The 21,608-nt window shown below is 32.2% G+C and overlaps 1 protein-coding gene across 8 annotated transcripts in view; it reads left to right on the top strand.

Moving 5' to 3' along the window:
* Positions 1–21,608, top strand: part of LOC121384461 (protein unc-13 homolog B-like) — a 254,702-nt gene that overhangs the window by 193,606 nt on the left and 39,488 nt on the right. For 4 of the 8 annotated variants that reach the window (XM_041514890.1, XM_041514909.1, XM_041514867.1 and 1 more), the window contains 8 exons: positions 7,113–7,254; positions 7,699–7,740; positions 8,204–8,331; positions 8,800–8,915; positions 15,956–16,036; positions 19,479–19,579; positions 20,248–20,401; positions 21,341–21,409. In XM_041514890.1, the coding sequence (XP_041370824.1) occupies positions 7,113–7,254; positions 7,699–7,740; positions 8,204–8,331; positions 8,800–8,915; positions 15,956–16,036; positions 19,479–19,579; positions 20,248–20,401; positions 21,341–21,409 (833 nt within the window). Of the gene's footprint in view, positions 1–3,324; positions 3,432–7,112; positions 7,255–7,698; positions 7,741–8,203; positions 8,332–8,799; positions 8,916–15,955; positions 16,037–19,478; positions 19,580–20,247; positions 20,402–21,340; positions 21,410–21,608 lie in introns of all 8 variants that reach the window. The other 4 variants (XM_041514875.1, XM_041514902.1, XM_041514896.1 and 1 more) reach the window with 4 other exon arrangements.

Below are 21,608 nucleotides of genomic sequence, written 5' to 3'. Positions count from 1 at the left end.
GTTTTTGTATTTTTGGTTGAATTTATTTTAATGTGTGTTAGTACATGTAGTAAATTTGTGTTTTGTTTTATGTACTAAAACGTTTCAACTTTGCATTTTAGACACTAGATATAGAATATAAAAACACTAACACTATGATGCAAACCGTTTCATCTATTTAATGTTTAATAAGTCATCAAATCCAATTGAACCAGCGACGGTTTTTTGGGTCTGAAAGACTTACCCCCTTCTTCACCATATATCTTTTTTCTTGGCTCATTGTATAATTAGCCAAACAGTTTCAATACAGATGTAGAATATAATTTTAGTGGTTGTCAGCAAATCCAGGTCTAAAGATTAAAATTTCATGGGCACATTATGCCTATGGACACACCTAGATAACTTTAACTTATAATTATTTTCAAAATAATTAGTCTACCAACAGTTTTAACATCTTTACTATTAGTCTTGGCATTTCTCCTTTTTATTAAACGTAAAGTCGACAACAATAATTTGTTTTCAAATCACATAATATTATAAAAAAAACATGCAAATTTTATTAAATCTATTAATTTTTTCCACATTCTATTTGTCAGTATTTGTTTTATGTGTGTTTGTATTAAATAAAAAACAGCTATATAAAGCTACGTTAACTGTCGTGACATTTAAGTAATATTCCAGAGACAATGGAGACAGCGTATAAAAGTGATTTGAAGCAATAAAGAATTCTTAACGAAATATAAGTGACCTTTGATTTATCAAACAAGCATATTATGTTTCAAGTTTTTGAATACTGCATGTTAAAAGGCTGCTTTCAAATATTATCTATTACATGTAATATAAGCATATTATTTTTAAATTTTTCAATGCAGACAGATAATTTGTTTTATTACAAAATACAATGGAGGAAATATGTAGAGACATTTAAGTGATGTGATTAACATTGTTTTCCCAAGCAATAAAGAGTTATTATGAAATCTGTCATAAAGTTATATATATATATATATATATATATATATATATATATATTAGTTTATACATATATGCTTAATCCTATTAACAACAGCAAATGCTAATTATATTCATTAATCAGTTTGACAATTGATTAACAATTACTATTTAATATATTGTGAAATTTGTGTAGTGACTCACAACACAATACTGGAAAAAAAAATCCAGATTGGAATGGGAAATAATTGAATAGGTCCACTATTATCTATTATCTGACTAAATTTTATAGTGCTCTACTTTAATATGTTTTCCAGCAGTTTGATTAAGACTGGTGTTTACAACAACAGATTTGAAATATGATAAAGAAAACAGAATAATGATGTTAAAATCTCAGCTATACTAAATACAATAAAGAAAACTGAATAACGATACTAAAATATCAGTTATACTAAATACAATAAAGAAAACTGAATAACGATGCTAAAATATCAGCTGTACTAAATACAGTAAAGAAAACTGAATAACGATGCTAAAATATCAGCTGTACTATATACAATAAAGAAAACTGAATAATGATACTAAAATATCAGCTGTACTAAATACAGTAAAGAAAACTGAATAACGATGCTAAAATATCAGCTGTACTATATACAGTAAAGAAAACTGAATAACGATACTAAAATATCAGTTATACTAAATACAGTAAAGAAAACTGAATAATGATGCTAAAATATCAGCTGTACTAAATACAATAAAGAAAACTGAATAACGATACTAAAATATCAGTTATACTAAATACAGTAAAGAAAACTGAATAATGATGCTAAAATATCAGCTGTACTAAATACAATAAAGAAAACTGAATATTAATGCTAAAATATCAGCTATACTAAATACAATAAAGAAAACTGAATATTAATGCTAAAATATCAGCTGTACTATATACAATAAAGAAAACTGAATAATGATACTAAAATATCAGCTGTACTATATACAGTAAAGAAAACTGAATAACGATACTAAAATATCAGTTATACTAAATACAGTAAAGAAAACTGAATAATGATGCTAAAATATCAGCTGTACTAAATACAATAAAGAAAACTGAATAACGATACTAAAATATCAGTTATACTAAATACAGTAAAGAAAACTGAATAATGATACTAAAATATCAGTTATACTAAATACAGTAAAGAAAACTGAATAATGATACTAAAATATCAGTTGTACTAAATACAGTAAAGAAAACTGAATAACGATGCTAAAATATCAGCTGTACTAAATACAATAAAGAAAAACTGAATAATGATACTAAAATATCAGCTGTACTAAATACAGTAAAGAAAACTGAATAATGATGTTAAAATATCAGCTGTACTAAATACAATAAAGAAAACTGAATAACAATACTAAAATATCAGTTATACTAAATACAGTAAAGAAAACTGAATAATGATGCTAAAATATCAGCTGTACTATATACAGTAAAGAAAAACTGAATAATGATACTAAAAATCAGCTGTACTAAATACAATAAAGAAAACTGAATATTAATGCTAAAATATCAGCTGTACTATATACAATAAAGAAAACTGAATAACGATGCTAAAATATCAGCTGTACTAAATACAATAAAGAAAAACTGAATAATGATGCTAAAATATCAGCTGTACTAAATACAATAAAGAAAACTGAATAACGATACTAAAATATCAGTTATACTAAATACAGTAAAGAAAACTGAATAATGATGCTAAAATATCAGCTGTACTAAATACAATAAAGAAAACTGAATATTAATGCTAAAATATCAGCTGTACTAAATACAATAAAGAAAACTGAATACTGATGCTAAAATATCAGCTGTACTAAATACAATAAAGAAAATGGAATAACGATACTAAAATATCAGCAGTACTAAATACAATAAAGAAAACTGAATAATGATGCTAAAATATCAGCTGTATTAAATACAATAAAGATGCTAAAATATCAGCTGTACTAAATACAATAAAGAAAACTGAATAATGATGCTAAAATATCAGCTGTACTAAATACAATAAAGAAAACTGAATATTAATGCTAAAATATCAGCTGTACTATATACAATAAAGAAAACTGAATAACGATGCTAAAATATCAGCTGTACTAAATACAATCAATTAAACTGAATAATGTTGCTAAAATATCGGCTGTCCTGATTCAAATATGGACAGATAAACTGTGTGAGGCTAGCTGTGTATGTTTGTGTTGTGTGCCCTGTCATATGTTGTGTTCTGTCATATGTTGTGTTGTCCCATCATATGTTGTAGTGTCCTGTCATATGTTGCGCTGTCCCGTCATATATTGTAGTGTCCTGTGTTAAATTGTAGTGTCTTGTAACCATTTCAGATTTTTGTTTAAAGTTGACCATACTTTGCACGTTGGGCACTTGAAAGCTGCTAAGCAAAATGTAGTTGATGGCACTTCTAAATGGGCTGCTAAAGTAGCAATAACAGGTAGTTGCTTTTCTTTTCTAATCTTTTTTTCTTTTCTTTTCTTAAAATTATTTACAGTTTTTAGCACAAGTGTACAATATTACAGAAGTGCTTGTTTAAAAACACACCAAAAAATGGCCACATACTGTATGGTTGACATTATTAAGTATTAATAATTATATAAAAGTAAAAAAAAAAGTTTTGTTTTATTTAACAGTGCCACTAGAGCACACTGATTTTTTTATCTTATCATCGGCTATTCGACGTCAAACATATGGTCATTCTGACACCGGTTTTTAGAGGAAACCCGCTGTCGCCACATATGCTATTCTTTTACGAGGATAGCACAAACCATGGCCTTTGTTGAACCAGTTATGGATCACTGGTCAGTGCAAGTGGTTTACACCTACCCATTGAGCCTTGCGGAGCACTCACTCAGGGTTTGGAGTCGGTATCTGGATTAAAAATCCCATGCCTCGACTGGGATCTGAACCCAGTATCTACCAGCCTGTAGACCGATGGCCTAACCACGGCGCCACCGAGGCTGGTTTATATAAAAGAGGCTTTCATTTTAAACATGATTTTGCACCATAGATATAGATGCAATAATATTTCATATATACATATGTGGCTATTTATTCTGTGAACCTTTTGTCAGAGATTTTTGTGTTGGTTTTTTAATATACATTCTGGGTATATAGACAGTTATAGATCCACTACTGTAATCTTATGTTATACCAATTCTGCAGATTTTATAATATGTTACATTTGTGGTTGTCACAAATTGGATTCCTTGAATTAATTGAGGCAGAAAATGCATGGAAGAAAAGAATGTATGTCTTCTGACATCTAATTATAATTAAATTAAACTGACAGTATAATCCAGTAACAGATTCTATCTGCTTTTCTTCATTTCCATGAATTTATCAGAGTGTAATGAAAACAATCTACTGTGAAACCCTTTATTTCCGTAGGCTTAAAATTACATCAGTTTGTTAAAATACATGTACATATTTCATTTCATACTTAAATTCATGGATCAAAAAGGCAGTGTCATTTATATTTTTGCTGTATTCTTAAATTTGTTGACTGCACTATAGTCAACAAATTAAATGAAAATTAGACGACCATGAAGAAAAAGTGATTTAACCAAGGCTTCTGGAATGTTTTAAAATTCTCTAGCCCTACTTTATGTTAAGTTAATACAATTTTACTAAATAATAGTAATAATCGAATATGTCACCTAAAGATGGAGATAGAGCTTTAAAACACAAACATTTGGGGGTTGGAGTGGGGACAGGATATTCATATTTACAAAATAGATTTAACTGCAACATTTGACTAAACAATTCACTAGCCATCGGGCATGGCAATAGCAGTTATTTACTAGCCATACATTGAATTTCACTAGCGATGGGAGTCGGGCTACTATAATCTAGAAGCCCTGGATTTAACAGTATTTTCTAAAACTGACACCAACATCTTTCTAACATCTATAACATTCTCATGTACTAGCTTTGTGTGCTTTGCACTTTTCATTTAACAAAACATTATTTATGTTTTTCCTGAGTTATTTATAAAGTTTTTGTTATATTAGGCCACATAAAAAATTACTTGGTAAGCATCCTTTTTTTTAAACTATTTTATTTAACAATTAAGGGACAGGACTGTAGTTCTGGGTGAGCAAAACATTTTGCCAAATAATCTCTTAAATGTCAATAATTTGGACACACAAAAAAGTTATTTTCCAACAAAATATTAATTAGTACGTGAAATTGTTTCAGTAAAATTAAAATAAAATTCAGCTGGGTTTTTTTTAATAAATTTCACAATTGATGAATGTCAGAGCTAGCCCTGAAGAAAAATGCAATTGTCAAGAATGTCCAACTCCATTCACTGCCATGTTTGCCCATATTTATGCAGTGTGATGTTGGTCATGGCAATAGGTTACAACTTTAAAATACATGTGTGTGGGTGGAAGGGGAGCTCACCAACAGAGGATTTTTTATGTGGCCTGGTATGTAAAATTTGGTTGTTGTTCAGCATGTAATGGTTAACAACTGTTTTCTTGTTAGATGCTTTCTCTTTGTAATAACAATGGATAGTTTGTTGAATATAAATACTGGTCCCAATTTTATCTTTAACATAATTACAAGAGCTGCATGCATAACAATTATAATACATGTATTTTGATTGGTCAGATAAAGGTTAATAGAAATCAATCATCTAATTGGTTGAAAGAGTGTAACATACGAAATTTGTTTTGTTAACCACTGCACTTTTGGCTTTTGGATGTCAAGCAATTGATAATTCTGATACGTTTTCAGATGGAATCTGCTACATTTTGCCATTTGCAGCAAGGGATTTTTTACAGGCACCATCCCACAGTCTTTGATATAAACTGCCTCCTGAAATTATGCAGGACATCAATTGCTCTTAGTGTCAAATTCACATTAATTAGCAATATCAGTGTATGATGAGGCAAGCACTTTCTTGCCCATGCAGAAATCATTTTGCATGAGAATATACTCAAACGAGAGTAATTTTTGGCATCCTAAGGACTGGATTTAACAGACTGGTATATCAAAGGTCATGGTATTTGCTGTTATATGTCTGTTGCAAAGTACATATAACAGATTCCTTGTTGCTAATGGGAAAATATTGGGGGTTTAATTTCATCTGAAGATTTCATGTGAGAATTACCAAATGTTTGACATCGAATAGCCGATGATGAATTTATGAATGTGCTTTAATGGAGTTGTTAAACAAAACGAACTTTAAATACAAGTTATTTGATAATTCTGTAATATATATATATATTTTTTTTAAATAAGATGTGTACAATGTTGTTACATTATATACTTGTTATGAGATAGTTGCAAAATTATCCTCATGTAAAAAATAATGTACCGGTAAGCCATTTTTTTTGTTTGTTAAGACATAAATATGTCTTTTTAAATAATGCGATAATTATTGTGATAAAGATATTTAGTACATTTTGGAATACCTTATTAAGATATCTCTTGGATTCTGTCTTCTACAATAGCGATACAATTCTGAATATGGTAACAGTAGTAAGTTAATGTTTGTTAATTTGTTGTTAATAATTTAATATATTTTATCCTAATGTTTTAATATGTTTGCTCATTTAATTTCAAAAAGTTACTGCGTTTGTTCATTGATCTTAAAAGGATAGACCCTAGTTTTTTAAACACTAAGGCATATTTTTCACCTTGACCCTTATATGCAGACTAAAATGTGACTCTATAACCGTTATTTCTCATACACATGTGCATTTTTAAAAATATGAAAAATGCATTTTGTGGTACATGTATTAGAAACACCAGGATGACCAGCAACACTTCGGTTGTATGGAATGGATAATCTAAACAATAAAATATAAGTAATGTTTGATTTCAGTGTTCATCAATGGCTCTAATAGTGAAAAATATGCCTTAAGTTAGTGTTTAAAAACTAGGGTTTGTCCCTTTAATAATTTAATGTTTGTTTGTTAACGGTAATAATTTATTGTTTACTTAGACATGTACTTATGTTATCATTTTAATTTACCAGTAATATGTTTATACTTTAATATGTTTTTACTTTAATCTTTTTGTCTTTTATTTGTCTGTTTTATAGCGATATATTTCCTCGTATTGTTTTTTTTTAATGTACCACTCAAGCATTTGCCTGTTGTTTTAGTGATATGTGCTCAAGGTTTGATTGGCAAAGACAAAACGGGGACGAGTGACCCCTATGTTACTGTGCAGGTTGGCAAAATAAAGAAGAGGACGAAAACAGTTCCTCAAGATCTGAATCCAGTTTGGAATGAAAAGTTTTATTTGTGAGTCTTGTGAAAAACAATCTGTAGCACATTTCCTTGTGAAATATAGTCTGTGGCAATTTTTTATAATTATTATTGAAATACGACATGTAGCAACATTTGTTTTGTGAAAACTAATCCATAAAAAATATTTCTTGTAATAATAATCCACTGCAACTTTTCTTGTGAAAAATTATCTATAGCAACATTTCTTGTAAAAAAAAAATATATATTTCTATTAACATTCTTGTAAAAAAAAAAAAAAATCTGTTTGAAACACTTTTGTGAAAACTACTTTTTACAGTACCAACATTTCTTTTGAAAAATTATCTGTAACAACATTTCTTTTGAAATATTATCTGTAACAACATTTCTTTTAACAAATGATCTGTAGCTACATTTTTGTTTTAAAAAGTATCTGTATAGTATAAAACAGTATTTAACTAACTGATGCTCTATTTCCAGTGAGTGCCATAATTCATCAGACAGGATTAAAGTTCGAGTTTGGTAAGTGTTTATAGGAATTATTTGTCAAAATGGAGGAATTGTTCAATTTATAGTAGTCACAGCTATGGAATTTTATACTAAATTAGTAACTTCTGTATTAATAGATTAAAAAAAAACCTACAACATTTGTAGTTTAAAATACACCAAAAAAATCAGTAGTTTAAAATACACCAAAAAAATCAGTTTTATTTATCATTCAATGATCGGTTGTTTTTAATGGCATCTCTTCCACATTTTTGTGAGTTTACTTAATCCTAAGAGGCAAAGTAATTTTGGTATCTTTGTATGCATATGTTAAACATATGAAAATCACATCATCGATGTACATATGGATTCAACAGAGTCTAGACTCTTTCAGACCATACAAACTGAATGTAATTTGAATAAAGATTTTTTAATTTGAGCCTGAATTGTTTAATTGTTGATGGTAATGATTGTAATCATCTTATTTTTTCATACAAAGGGATGAAGATAATGATTTGAAGTCTAGGCTACGGCAGAAACTGACAAGAGAGTCAGATGACTTTCTTGGGCAGACAATCATTGAAGTTCGCACTCTCAGCGGTGAAATGGATGTCTGGTATAATTTGGGTAAGATGTCATACATATATACATTTGTGTATATGTAGTCAGTTTCTTGGGGGGTTTTGGTGACAGATTTATCTACATACGAAATCTTAAATTAAACACACCTCAAATGCACATATATAATTTATAATCAAAAATATTTTTTATTTTTCATTGAAACTAATATTTAAAATTTTATATATTAATTAATATTGCAAGTTTATACAGTTGCCACTTTGAAAATTGTTCTTAAAATATTTTTGACTATTTAAAAAAAAAATCTTTTTTTATGTTATTGAATATTATGCTGGTTTATGTTGTTTATATTGTTGCCACTGAAAATTGTTTTTACAATGTTTTCACTATTTTAAAATCTTTTATGCAGATAATTCATACACTATTGAATATGCAGTAGGTCTACTGGTTTTAGTTGGTGCTACTTTAAAAATAATACTTAAAATGTTTTGACTATTTTAACATTTTCTTCCACAGAGAAGCGAACGGACAAATCTGCTGTCTCTGGTGCTATTCGTCTTCATATTAGTGTAGAGATAAAGGGAGAGGAGAAAGTCGCACCCTACCACGTGCAGTACACATGCCTTCATGAGGTAACCACGGCAACCAGGCTTGTGCCCACATTGTCTAAAGAAATTATAGGTGCAAAATAATAATGAAGAGTGTTTTTTTAACCCTTATCCTGCCTCATTCTTTTTGACAAATTTAAACAAACAATAGCACGTGCCATTTGACTGGTCATTTCTTCTTCTTCTTTTTTAAACACCATTTTAGCAAATATTTGGATATGTCATTCTAAGACTATTTATTGACATTTTCTTACTTTGTTTTTGACAAAAATGTCAAAAATTATTTTAGAAAACGAATTTTAAATGAAAACAATGCTAAGTGACATCATTGTGATGACGCTTGACGTGTATACACATCAACGGTAGCAAACAGGTTAAGCTGTGATGTGAAATCAACAGAAGAACATTGAAATATTGCATTTTTGTGATTTCAAGTTAACAGATATTAAAAATAAGGAATCTTTTTTGTTTTAATTAATACGATATATGATATAATTTACACTGTTGTTGATTTTATCAGTCTGTATATGTCACAATATAGAAAATAAGTAGTTGGTAACAGAATCAGTTCTAATATTTAAAAACTCTTGAAAGATGTTAATAATTGCTAGTAATTAACTGGCTTAAAAAAAATGTGAATATAACTTTTTTTTCATCACGTTTTATAAGCTCATAGCTCTGATTTGTTTGTATAAGTTGATGCTAATCTGATTAACAAAACCATTATCCATGATCAAGATCACATCTCTGTACAATGTAGTCGAATGGGCATTTGGCAAAATAGTGGGTGATTCCATGACAGTTACTCCAAGGAGATCCTTTACAATGCATTCTTCAATTCCAATACTACTCAAAGAGGACTGCCACTCCCAGACTAGTTTACTAAATGGCCTCAGACCACAATTAATTTCACTATGTATTCTCATGTAGCCCCAGTGGCTGTAGCACTTTTATTAATTTCACCAGGCCATTAGCATTTCACGGGAAACATTACCTGCCTGGGCCCATTGAACACTCGAAAGGACGACATCTGTTGTCCAGCTCTTTTCCGCATTATATCAATGTAAACAAACACACGTGGGCTAAGGGACCGAATCACACCCATTTCTCTGCATTTTACACAAATTTTGCATGACTTCAATGTGCTCTGGGGGACATTATGCAGTATCCAGTGTAAACCAAGTGCACATATTCACCAACTGCATCCTCTTACCTGTCAAACCCAGTGTAACAATCCAGTATACTAAGCAGCTCCCCAGTCATTAATCACATCACAAGAAAACTATATTTTCTCGCATTAGCTTCCGTATTTTGGACAACCAAATGGGTGGATAACTCTAGTCTGAGGCCTATCAGACCAAAATAGTTTTCACCATGACACTCAAACTCACATATGGCATTTAAATACATATGTCAAGTTGCATACAGGCAATAAAAAGAATATTTGATACCAAATATGGCTATTGGAGCCTGTGAAATGGGGGACTGCCTGTGCCGCAAAAGGCGGCAATCTGCGTCAAATTATTCCCAATAGTGGACTAGTAATTATGCAATAACTTTAAAAGTTACAGACATTTTGCTGAACAACAAAAAGAAACTTGCTCCTTATTGTGTTCTCTGCAATTGAAATATAGCAGTTGGCAGGAATATGATTTTTTCCAAAAAAAAATCAATTTAATTTAAATTAATACATTTTCAAAAAATAAATTCCCACAAAGTTCTCTTTTTAAACAAAATTTAATCTTTAAAACTGTAAAATTTTGGATACTGCACACAGTCAATATATGCCAATTACAAATTAGGACTGCTCGAGTGTCATTCTGGTGAGGGTAATTAGCAAGGTGTCTGCACACCGTAACAGGTCACACCTGAATGCAGAGGACAGGGCACCAGTCTGCAAAGATGCAGTACCGAATACACAGTGAACAAAAAAAAGCTGTCCACTGCGGTGACCGGTCAAAACCCCCTCCGGTCAAAACCCCTTCCGGTCAAAACCCCCTCGGTCAAAACCCCCTCAGTCTAAACCCCCCCTCCGGTCAAAACCCCCTCCAGTCAAAACCCCCTCCAGTCAAAACCCCCTTATTTAGGAAATAATTATAAGAAATGACAAAATAATTAATACCCAAAATATTTATTCACACTTGCATATTATAACATTTGATTGCATAGACTTTTGTACTGTAGACTTAGACTTGTTCTTTTTGGTATACATATATCCTTCATGCAGAAGCTTTTGACCACCCTTGTGATTTTGTATCACTTCCATGGTTGTTCACAGAATGAATGATTAATAGACCAGACCCTAACCATTTTCTTGTAGCATCCCATGTGACATTTGCTGCATGTACTCTACTTTCATGTTCAAAAATAACTGCTATATCATTAATCCCATCAATAGCTAAGATCCCTTCAATAGCTAAGATCACATAAGTAACAGAGATTGCTAATTACTATCAAATTCTTTCATTATATTATTTAAAGGATTTCTCAAGGCTTCCCAATTACATTAATCCCTGCAGCAGCTAGCCAAGATCAAGCTGTTGTTGTTGTTGCTAATTACTATCATGTTCTTTCCTTATATTGCAAATTACTATCAAGTTCTTTCATTATACTATTATATTATATAAGTAGTTTTCCTAGGCTTCCCAATTACATCTATCTCTAAGATCAAACATTTTGTAAAAACTACAATTCTAAGTCTATGAGTAGCTTCACTGAAAGCCTAAAGTCTATGTAGTGTAACATACACTAAATAACAACATAAATAAATATATTTCAGATAATTATTCAAAAGAGATTAAAACAATTATTCATCTATGTTAATATTATACCAACTTTACCACTATAAATACCAAACAATAATAATAAGAGGGGGTTTTGACCGTCTGACTATTTATTGCAGGGGGTTTTGACTGGAGGGGGTTTTGACTGGAGGGGGTTTTGACCGAGGGGGTTTTGACCGAAGGGGGTTTTCACCTGGATTCGTCAACTGCCACTGCACTGAAATGTTTTAATGCATCAGAACTGAAAGTGACATCACACATGAACATATATATAAGGGTGGACATGCATACCACAATAAGTATTTCACTGTTTTATACACTACGAGTCGCATCCATGGAAGGCAATACAAGACGAAAGACACAGTTCAAGAAGGGACATGCACCTTGGAATAAGGGTGCAACTCTGCTGCATGAACATGCAAGTCCAGAATCTCACACTGAGAAGTTGCGACCAGTAGTCCGGATGAATATAGACGAGTTTGCCTTGGTCACGAAGTCGAGTTCCACTTCAGCCACCATATCCACTCCAGATTGCAAAGGTGCGTCACAGCCAGTCCGCCTGCTACGTCCCATTACGAGTACATGTACTGCGTCTGAAATGAAAGAAGAACAACAGTGTAAAGACAAAGAAGGCATGAGAATAATGGACAATGACAGAATGGTAGATGCATGGAATGCAGCTTTCAGATGCCACTCAACAGCTTCCCCTGAGTGCGACGAGCCTGAAATGCAAATATTAAAAGAGGTTAAGTGGGGTCTTTGTTGGAAAATCACACTACACTGTGTGAATTGTGACTTCACTGCTCCTGAAAGCAAATTGTACAATGAGGTGAAGACAAATAAACCTGGCCCAAATGCAGCAAAAACTAATGTGGGTCTTGCTATCGGTCTCCAAGATACTCCCGTCGGCAATACGAGAGCGAGAGTGCTATTGGCAGGCATGGACATTCCACCGCCGTGTCGGAGCAGCATGCAGAGAACATCATACAAGGTATCAACGGCTGTAACAGATCTAAATGAAAAAGATATGGCACAAAAAGTTGAGCTACTGAAAGACATTAACATGAAACGTGGAAATGAACGTGATGAAATTAACATAGCCATGGATGGGAGATAAACTCCACGACAATAACAAGTCGGAAGAAACCGGGCCAGAATGCATCACAAGCTATAGGACTTGCGTGTGAAACAATGACTGAAAGAAAATTCATTGTAAGTGCCTGCTTCCAGAATAAACTTTGTTGGACCGGAGCCTGGTTAAGAAACAAAGGTATTCATGTGACGTGTCCCGGTGGTCATCCTGACTGCACAGCAAACTTGCCGCCATTTGCTCCGCTGTCAGAATACGAGATGGGAAAAGATATCGGAACAGACTTGGCTCTACAAGGTATTCTCATAAAATACGTCACAACAGATGGAGATTCCAGATCATCTGCTGGAGTTGATAGTGCTTTGAAACTTCTACATCCAATGTGGAAAGTGCAGCGGCTAGCTGATCCAACCCACTTAGGTCAGAGTCAGTTTCGTAAGTGTTACAAAGCTAACTTCAGTCCCGACATGTTTACTGGGTCCACCCGTGAACAAAAGCGTGAAGCACAGAAGGTATTCAGCCAGGATATGAAAGCAAGGTGCAGTTTAATTCTTAAAGAACTGATGAAACTACACACTGGTAATATCGGTGTACTGAAACGAAACTTACCAAAGGTCCTGCAATCGACACTTTCGTGCTACAGTGGTGACTGTTCAAAGTGTTCGCGGTACTCGGTCGTCTGCAGTGGAGGAATAACGAACAACTGGTGGCACCGATCCATGTTCCTGGGTACACACAGAATCACAGAGCTGAATATGAATGAAAATGACAAAATGTTAGTACTGGAACTTCTGAAGATTAAACTAAGTATTTCAGCTGTAGAGCAAATGAAACTGTATACAGACACACAGAAATGTGAGGCTGCGAACCGTTCTCTCAGTGTTTCCTTACCTAAGAATGTGAACTATTCACGAACGATGACTGGGAGAGCTGCATCCACCATCCACAGGCTGAACAACGCCCCGGGAACATCGATGATAGAAAAGTGCAAGTACTGTGGCATCGAACTGTCAGCTCGGGTGAGGCGTTCACTGCGTCAGATGGACAAAGAGTCGGACTATCAAAAAAGATATCAAAACAATCCACAGGTGATTAAAAGGCACTTAGTCCAGCAAGGAAGTAAAATTAGAGATCACTTACGATATAAACATTTGCACAGAGATCAACAAGCTGACTACAAGAAAGGATTATTAGATATTGACAGTCAAAGAACAGACAACTCCTGTGACCACAGTTATTCAAAGTAATTTTTGTCACAAACCTTCAAGTGATACATATAATATAGGAACTATCAGTTTGCATGATAGCATTTCTGCTGTGGATATGAACCCTAGACATTGAAGACTGACTTTAAACAATAAAAAATAGTAATGTGAATAAATGTATGCTTTTGAATAAATGTATCATGTGATATTTATATGTGATATTTATATGTGATTTTATGACATAAAATATTTCTTTAAATTAAACTTTGTTATTGTTTTACATTCTTATATGTTATGCATTCTGAGATGCAAGAGGCAGGGAGGGTATTGTCCATGTCTCTGACAGACATCCCGGTTCACACATTGTATGCGCGAGCTGTTAATTGCATGTGGCTCAGCAGATAAGTGATCTTTAAACATACAAAGATGGTTATGGCACAGGTGACTGATGTCACTGCCATCTATGTCCATCTCCTTATTAAAGACCATGAAACTTAATCTGTGAGCATTTACTGTACGATACTGGCCTGTGATTGGTGATTTGAACTTAATAGCACCATATCCATTTGGTCTGGGAGGCCCATTCCACATTATACATTCACCATTTGGCCCAGGATCACATTTTGAAAAAATTACCCTCTGGTATTTTTGATAAAAAGCCTCCATTTTCACTTGTTCAATTAGCTCAATTACTCAAAGTGAGGCCCTCACAGGGTGCAGGGATACATTCTGATTGAAAAGAATGACCTATGACCTGATAGGGGTACAATGCATGCTGAATTATGTCATAATTTGTGAAATTACAAATTTTGAAAATATAAATATAATAAAATTTAATTTAATTTAAAGAAATAAAATATTCATCACCCAAACTGATAACTTTCAGATTTCCACCTATCTGCACAATTATGATGTACATTTTGAGTGCTGTAACTGGCATAATTACCTCACAATTTGGTATCAAAGTGTGTCACCCTGTGTCAAACATCATTGAAGAAATCCTCCATATTGACTTATTTGACCTTAACCTTCAAAGTGAGGCTCTCATAGGGTGTAGGGATACAGCCTGATTGAAAAGAATGACCTATGACCTGATAGGGGTACAATGCATGCTGAATTATGTCATAATTTGTGAAATTACAAATTTTGAAAATATAAATATAATAAAATTTAATTTAATTAAACAAAATAAAATATTCACCACCCAAACTGATTAGTTTCAGATTTCCACCTATCTGGACAATTAGCATGTACATTTTGAGTGCTGTAACTGACATAGTTACCTCACAATTAGGTATCAAAGTGTGTCACCCTGTGTCAAACATCCTACTATATCAGGCCTCAGACCACAATTAATTTCACTGTGTATTCTCATGTAGCCCCAGTGGCTGTAGCACTTTTATTAATTTCACCAGGCCATTAGCATTTCACGGGAAACATTACCTGCCTGGGCCCATTGAACACTCGAAAGGACAACATCTGTTGTCCAGCTCTTTTCCGCGTTATATCAATGTAAACAAACACATGTGGGCTAAGGGACCGAATCACACCCATTTCTCTGCATTTTACACAAATTTTGCAGTATCCAGTGTAAACCTAGTGCACATATTCACCAACTGCATCCTCTTACCTGTCAAACCCAGTGTAACAATCCAGTATACTAAGCAGCTCCCCAGCCATTAATCACATCACAAGAAAACTATATTTTCTCGCATTAGCTTCCGTATTTTGGACAACCAAATGGGTGGATAACTCTAGTCTGAGGCCAAATAAGTATTAGCACAGGACAGCTCACTGGAATAAATATAACTTTACTAGACAATGCATCATTCCAGTATTACCAGAGGACTGCCACTCCCAGACTAGTTTACTAAATCAGTACTAGCACAGGACAGCTCATTGGAATAAATATAATTGTGATGACATGCACTCATGAATCAATGTGGATGATATATGATAATGTTTTCTCTCTGTTTTTCTTTTCAGAATCTCTTCCACTACCTTTGTGAACAAGCTGGTGGCGAGGTTAAACTCCCCAATGCTAAAGGGGTAAAAAAGAGTTCTTTTGTATGTACCTGCATGCTGACCCTGCGTGCTTTTTATCTGGTCTTTTTAGTTTATCTTATGTTTTACGTTATGTTTTTGTTGTCATTAGTGAATTGGATTTACCATTGTTTGACACTCAATAGCTGATGTATTTTTTCATGCTGGGGTGTCCTTAAACATCTATTCTATCTATCTATCATTAGTGAAATATCATAGTTCAGTTTAGCTACCCAGTAATAAAATTATTTTATATGAGAGTGAAATCTTAAATGTTTCAGTAGTTACTTTAATGCCATTAATTGCTCTTTAAACTAATAATAATACAACTTTTTTGGTATCTCTTTTTTTTGGTAATAAAGGAAAAGTCTTTAATTTTGTCATCATGTTATCTGATGATTTGTAAAAATATTTTGAGCAGACAAAATTCTGTTTCTTTTTAATGATAGTATTATCCTCAAATGAGGGGTTTTTTCTAGGTATTAATAATAAAGTAAATACACTGAAGAAAATAGACTTGAGACAATGTCATTAAAGCAGCATTATCAGTTTAGAAATACATTATGTATTTTACTCTCTTTTTTCTTTCTTGTAGGAAACATTTTGTTTTCAAAATCTTGATTAGTCATATTTCTAGTCAATTAAAAATTGATTAGCAACTATTGTTTAATGTTTTTAAATTGTGTAACAAACTCTGAAACTTGCATAGCAAATTGCAATGCGATACTGAACAAAATGTTCCTTGCCTTGATAAATATATATATGAAGAACATGTACTTTCCAATCATATTCCAAAATATGGGTTAAAAATGTTTTTGAATATTAATTCAAGCATCTATTTGTGGTCTGCTGTTTGACTTTATTTGAATAACATCAGTCATTACCAGATTATTACTCTTAAGAACAGAAAGATTGAATTATTGAATACCTTTCCTTTTTATTCAAACATTCGATATGGTAGTTGTGATCAGATGGTTATGTATGTGGAAGGGATAATTCAAAAATTCCCATTATAGACAGGTGGTTTTATATACAAGGTGACATTAATAATAGGTTCAGCTATAATTGAAATGCATTTAAAACATTGATTGTAATAATAATGATGCTTTTAGAGTTTTGGGAGGTTAAATAATAATAGTTAAAGACAAAAAAACTAGTTTGTTAAAAAGCAAAGTTCAGCATTACAATTTAAAAATAAAAACCACAACAACCAAGCTATTATTACAGGTATGTGCAATAAACATCTACAATTTGTTCTAAGTAATCCAAATTAAATTATAGTAAGTGCTTAATTTTCAGGTAACAAGCATATCAGATAACCAGCAAAAGCTACATAATGTTATAGATATGTAACTTGTGTGTTGTGATTTTTGTGTTGTAATCCAGCTTGATTGTGTTATGTATACTTAACAAAAACAAGCTTTTTGTTTATCATTTTAATCAAATTTTTTCTTGGAAGATGTGTACACTTTATGCCCTCTTTTGTTTTACTATAAAATCTGATAAAAAATGCATAGAGAATCTTTAATTCATGCAACTATACACATTTTCCCATTTATTGTTTTGTATTGGTTAGTGTCCTACAGAAAATTGTCCTGTAGAATATTGACCTATGTAGCACCCTATAGAATGTTGCCCTGTATGTTGTCTTGAGTAGCATGTTATATGATGTCTACCCTATTTAGCATCTGATAAAATATTGTCCCGTTGACCACCTTTTTTAATATTGTCTTGATTAGTATTCTATAAAATATTTCCTGTTGTTTACTTTATTTTAAATTGCTTTACAATGTTGTCATAAATTAGCATTATATAAATTGTCCTACTTATCATTTTACTGAATGGTCTGTTCAGCAATTATAGAATCTGAACGATAAAACTGTTATCCACTATCTAGACGGTATCTCTGCACAATGCAGAGTCAAATGGGTATTGGGCAAAATAGTGGCTGATTCCATGAATCTCATTCTACTGTCTCATTTATAGGAGAACAGTCACTCGACAATAAATCCTTCCTGCACTGTTCAAAGAGGACTGCCACTCCCTGTCCAGTTTACTAAATTAAACCTAGCACAGGACAGAGCAGAGTTTTTTTTGTTTAGCATCCTAAATGGTTCACTGTTTAACATTTAAGACATTCAAAGATTTATAGAAATAACATAGAACATGTATGAGTGCAAGTATTGGCCATCGTAGCAACTTGTGTAGGTAAAATTGTGAGTGTGCATCAAGGAAAGTGTTGTGTCTTTTGGACACACACAACCCATACCATCCTGCAAAAAGAATTTTCAAAGATGTTATCTATATTGTTGGTGTCAAGGAAATTATTTTAATCAGCATTTGAGATTTCATAAACGTGAATATATCTTGGCAGAATTCAGAACATGCATAAAGCTAATGGTTGTTCCTCATTATGTCCAAATAAAATGTGTTATTGTGAAGGCACGGTTTGTCTGTTTGTTAATAAAGAATAAAGGTCTGTTTGGCTTTTTTCTTTCTTTCTTTCTTTTTTTTTTCTTTTTCTTTTTTCTTTCTTTTTTATGCAATGTAATTTTTTAATTTTGCATATATTATCTAAGTAACTTCATCAAACTGCTATCAGTATTTTTATACCAGCTTAAACTCAGTGAAACACAATATCTACTACCGTACATTTATAGCTGTATTTCTTTGAAACACAATATCTACTAAATTTATAGCCATATTTCATTGAAACACAATATCTACTAAGTTTATAGCCATATTTCTTTGAAACACAATATTTACTAAATTTATACCTGTATTTCATTGAAACACAATATCCACTAAGTTTATAGCCGTATTTCATTGAAACACAATATCTACTAAGTTTATAGCCATATTTCATTGAAACACAATATCTACTAAATTTATACCTGTATTTCATTGAAACACAATATCTACTAAACTTACACCCATATTTCATTGAAACACAATATCTACTAAGTTTATACCCATATTTCATTGAAACACAATATCTACTAAATTTATAGCCATATTTCATTGAAACACAATATCTACTAAGTTTATAGCCATATTTCTTTGAAACACAATATTTACTAAATTTATACCTGTATTTCATTGAAACACAATATCCACTAAGTTTATAGCCGTATTTCATTGAAACACAATATCTACTAAGTTTATAGCCATTTTTCATTGAAACACAATATCTACTAAATTTATACCTGTATTTCATTGAAACACAATATCTACTAAACTTACACCCATATTTCATTGAAACACAATATCTACTAAGTTTATACCCATATTTCATTGAAACACAATATCTACTACGTTTATACCTGTATTTCATTACTTTCACCTTCAGTTTCAAATGGTAATGTATGTGTCCTATTTGACTTTTTGAGTTAGTGGAATTCATGGCTTTGTGTTTACATCTGGTATCCTAATTTACTTTGATTTTGGTGGTGTGTTGTTATTTAAGCAGGATGAAGCTTGGAAAGTGTACTTTGATGAACCTGCTCAAGAAATAGTTGATGAATTTGCCATGAGATATGGGATAGAGTCAATATACCAGGCAATGACGTGAGTATTCAGCAGTGGAATTCCATTCTGCTTTTATCTTTCATTTCTATAAATTTATAAATGTATTAACTTGTCATTAATGGTCAAAAACCCAGGATGAAACATTGCATTTAAAAACAAACCAGGATGCTTTCTCCACTGTTCACTGTAACATTGTATTAAAAAAAACTAGGATGGTTTCTCCACTGTTCACTATAACATTGTATTAAAAAATGTAATGTTTTCACTGAAACATTGTATTAAAAAACCTTAGATGTTTTTTCCACTGTTCACTGTTGCATTCTATTAAAAAACAAGAATGTTTTCTCCATTGTTCACTATAACATTGTAGTCTTAAAAAACCAGGATGTTTTCTTCAGTGTTCACTGTTACATTGTATTAAAAAAAAAAACATTATGCTTTCTCCACTGTTCGCTGTAACATTGTATTTTGAAAAAACCCAAGGATGTTTTCACCAGCGTTAACTGTAACATTGTATTTAAAAAAAAACCAGTATGTTTTCTCAACTGTTTACTGTCTGCTCATTCTCATACAAGTGAACAATTTTCAATCTGGGTTTGATCATAAAATGAATTTTCACTGAAGGAATAACTATACGTTCTTTATCATCATTTTACTTCATTGATTCCAAGTTTCATTTATTTATTTATTTCCATTTCCATTTCCAGACATTTTTCGTGTCTGTCTACGAAGTACATGTGTCCTGGTGTTCCCGCAGTGATGAGCACTCTTCTAGCTAATATTAATGCCTTCTATGCACACACAACGGCAGCAACGACAGCTGTATCAGCGAGCGATCGCTTTGCAGCATCCAACTTTGGGGTACGTCATTTTATAGACTTAATGATTATGATATATAGCTTCAGGATTTATGTCAGTGGCCCCATTGGGCTATTTTTTGTTCCAGCCAGTGCTCCACAACTGGTGTATGTACTATCATGTCTGTGGGATAGTGCATATAAAAGATCCCTCGCTGCTAATCGAAAAGAGTAGCCCATGAAGTGGCGACAGTGGGTTTCCTCTCTATATGTCTGTGTGGTCCTTAACCATATGTCTGACACCATATAACCGTAAATAAAATGTGTTGAGTGTGTCATTAAGTAAAACATTTCCTTCCTTCCTTCAAGATTTAAAAATGTATATTTTATATTAGATCCATAGAGAACATGGTGGAGGGATATAATACAGGTACTCTTAAAATCTTTTCAAATCATTCAATATAATGAGCCATTCTTCACTGCAGATACCGGGGAGTGGGGAGAAATAATATTTTGTGTTATATATATATATATATTATAGAGTTGAGACTTTTCCAGAAAGCATGCTCTCTAACTCCTTTAAAATTATAAAAACAATTTATCCTTTGTTTCCTCAATTACTGACCATCATGCTTTAAATATCTCTACATCATTTTTACTTCATCTCAATGCATTTGTTTTGTTTTGGGGGTTTTCTGGGGAATTGGGGAAGTGTGGGCTTAGATGATCTGTTTTAATTACTGTATTTGTGTATGTTTGTCCAAAAGCTTGTCCACTTTGATCAATTTGAAAAAAAAATGTTTCCTTTTGTATAATCTTAACACAGATCAAGTGCTATATGAGTACTTTAAAATGTGGATTTTTTAAATGCATATTACAGTGAACATATAATTTGAATAATACAAATTGTCTTCAGATATATGTAGTTTTATTACAAAGCATGGTGGTTACATCTGCAGTTTTGTTTTAATCATATCCATTGGTTTTTGGTTTTTTATTTCAGAAAGAGAAATTTGTCAAGTTACTAGATCAGCTGCACAATTCTCTTAGGATTGACCTCTCCATGTACAGAGTAAGTTTTTATTTACAGCTGAATTTGTGAATTTATGTATTTATATTATATTATTTATTTTTGACAGTTTTTTTTAACTAAGCCAAAAGGTCTATAAAAATCAATTAATGACAGTTTTGTAATACATATTTGAAAATATGGCATCCGTGTGCAGTAGAATTTCCATAACTTAAAATTGTAAATTTTATCATTTATTTAT

The sequence above is a fragment of the Gigantopelta aegis genome, chromosome 2, assembly GCF_016097555.1.
Source record: "Gigantopelta aegis isolate Gae_Host chromosome 2, Gae_host_genome, whole genome shotgun sequence".
Taxonomy (NCBI): Eukaryota; Metazoa; Mollusca; class Gastropoda; order Neomphalida; family Peltospiridae; genus Gigantopelta; species Gigantopelta aegis.
Note: the sequence above shows the minus strand (reverse complement) of the source record. Positions and strands in the feature narration are given on the sequence as shown.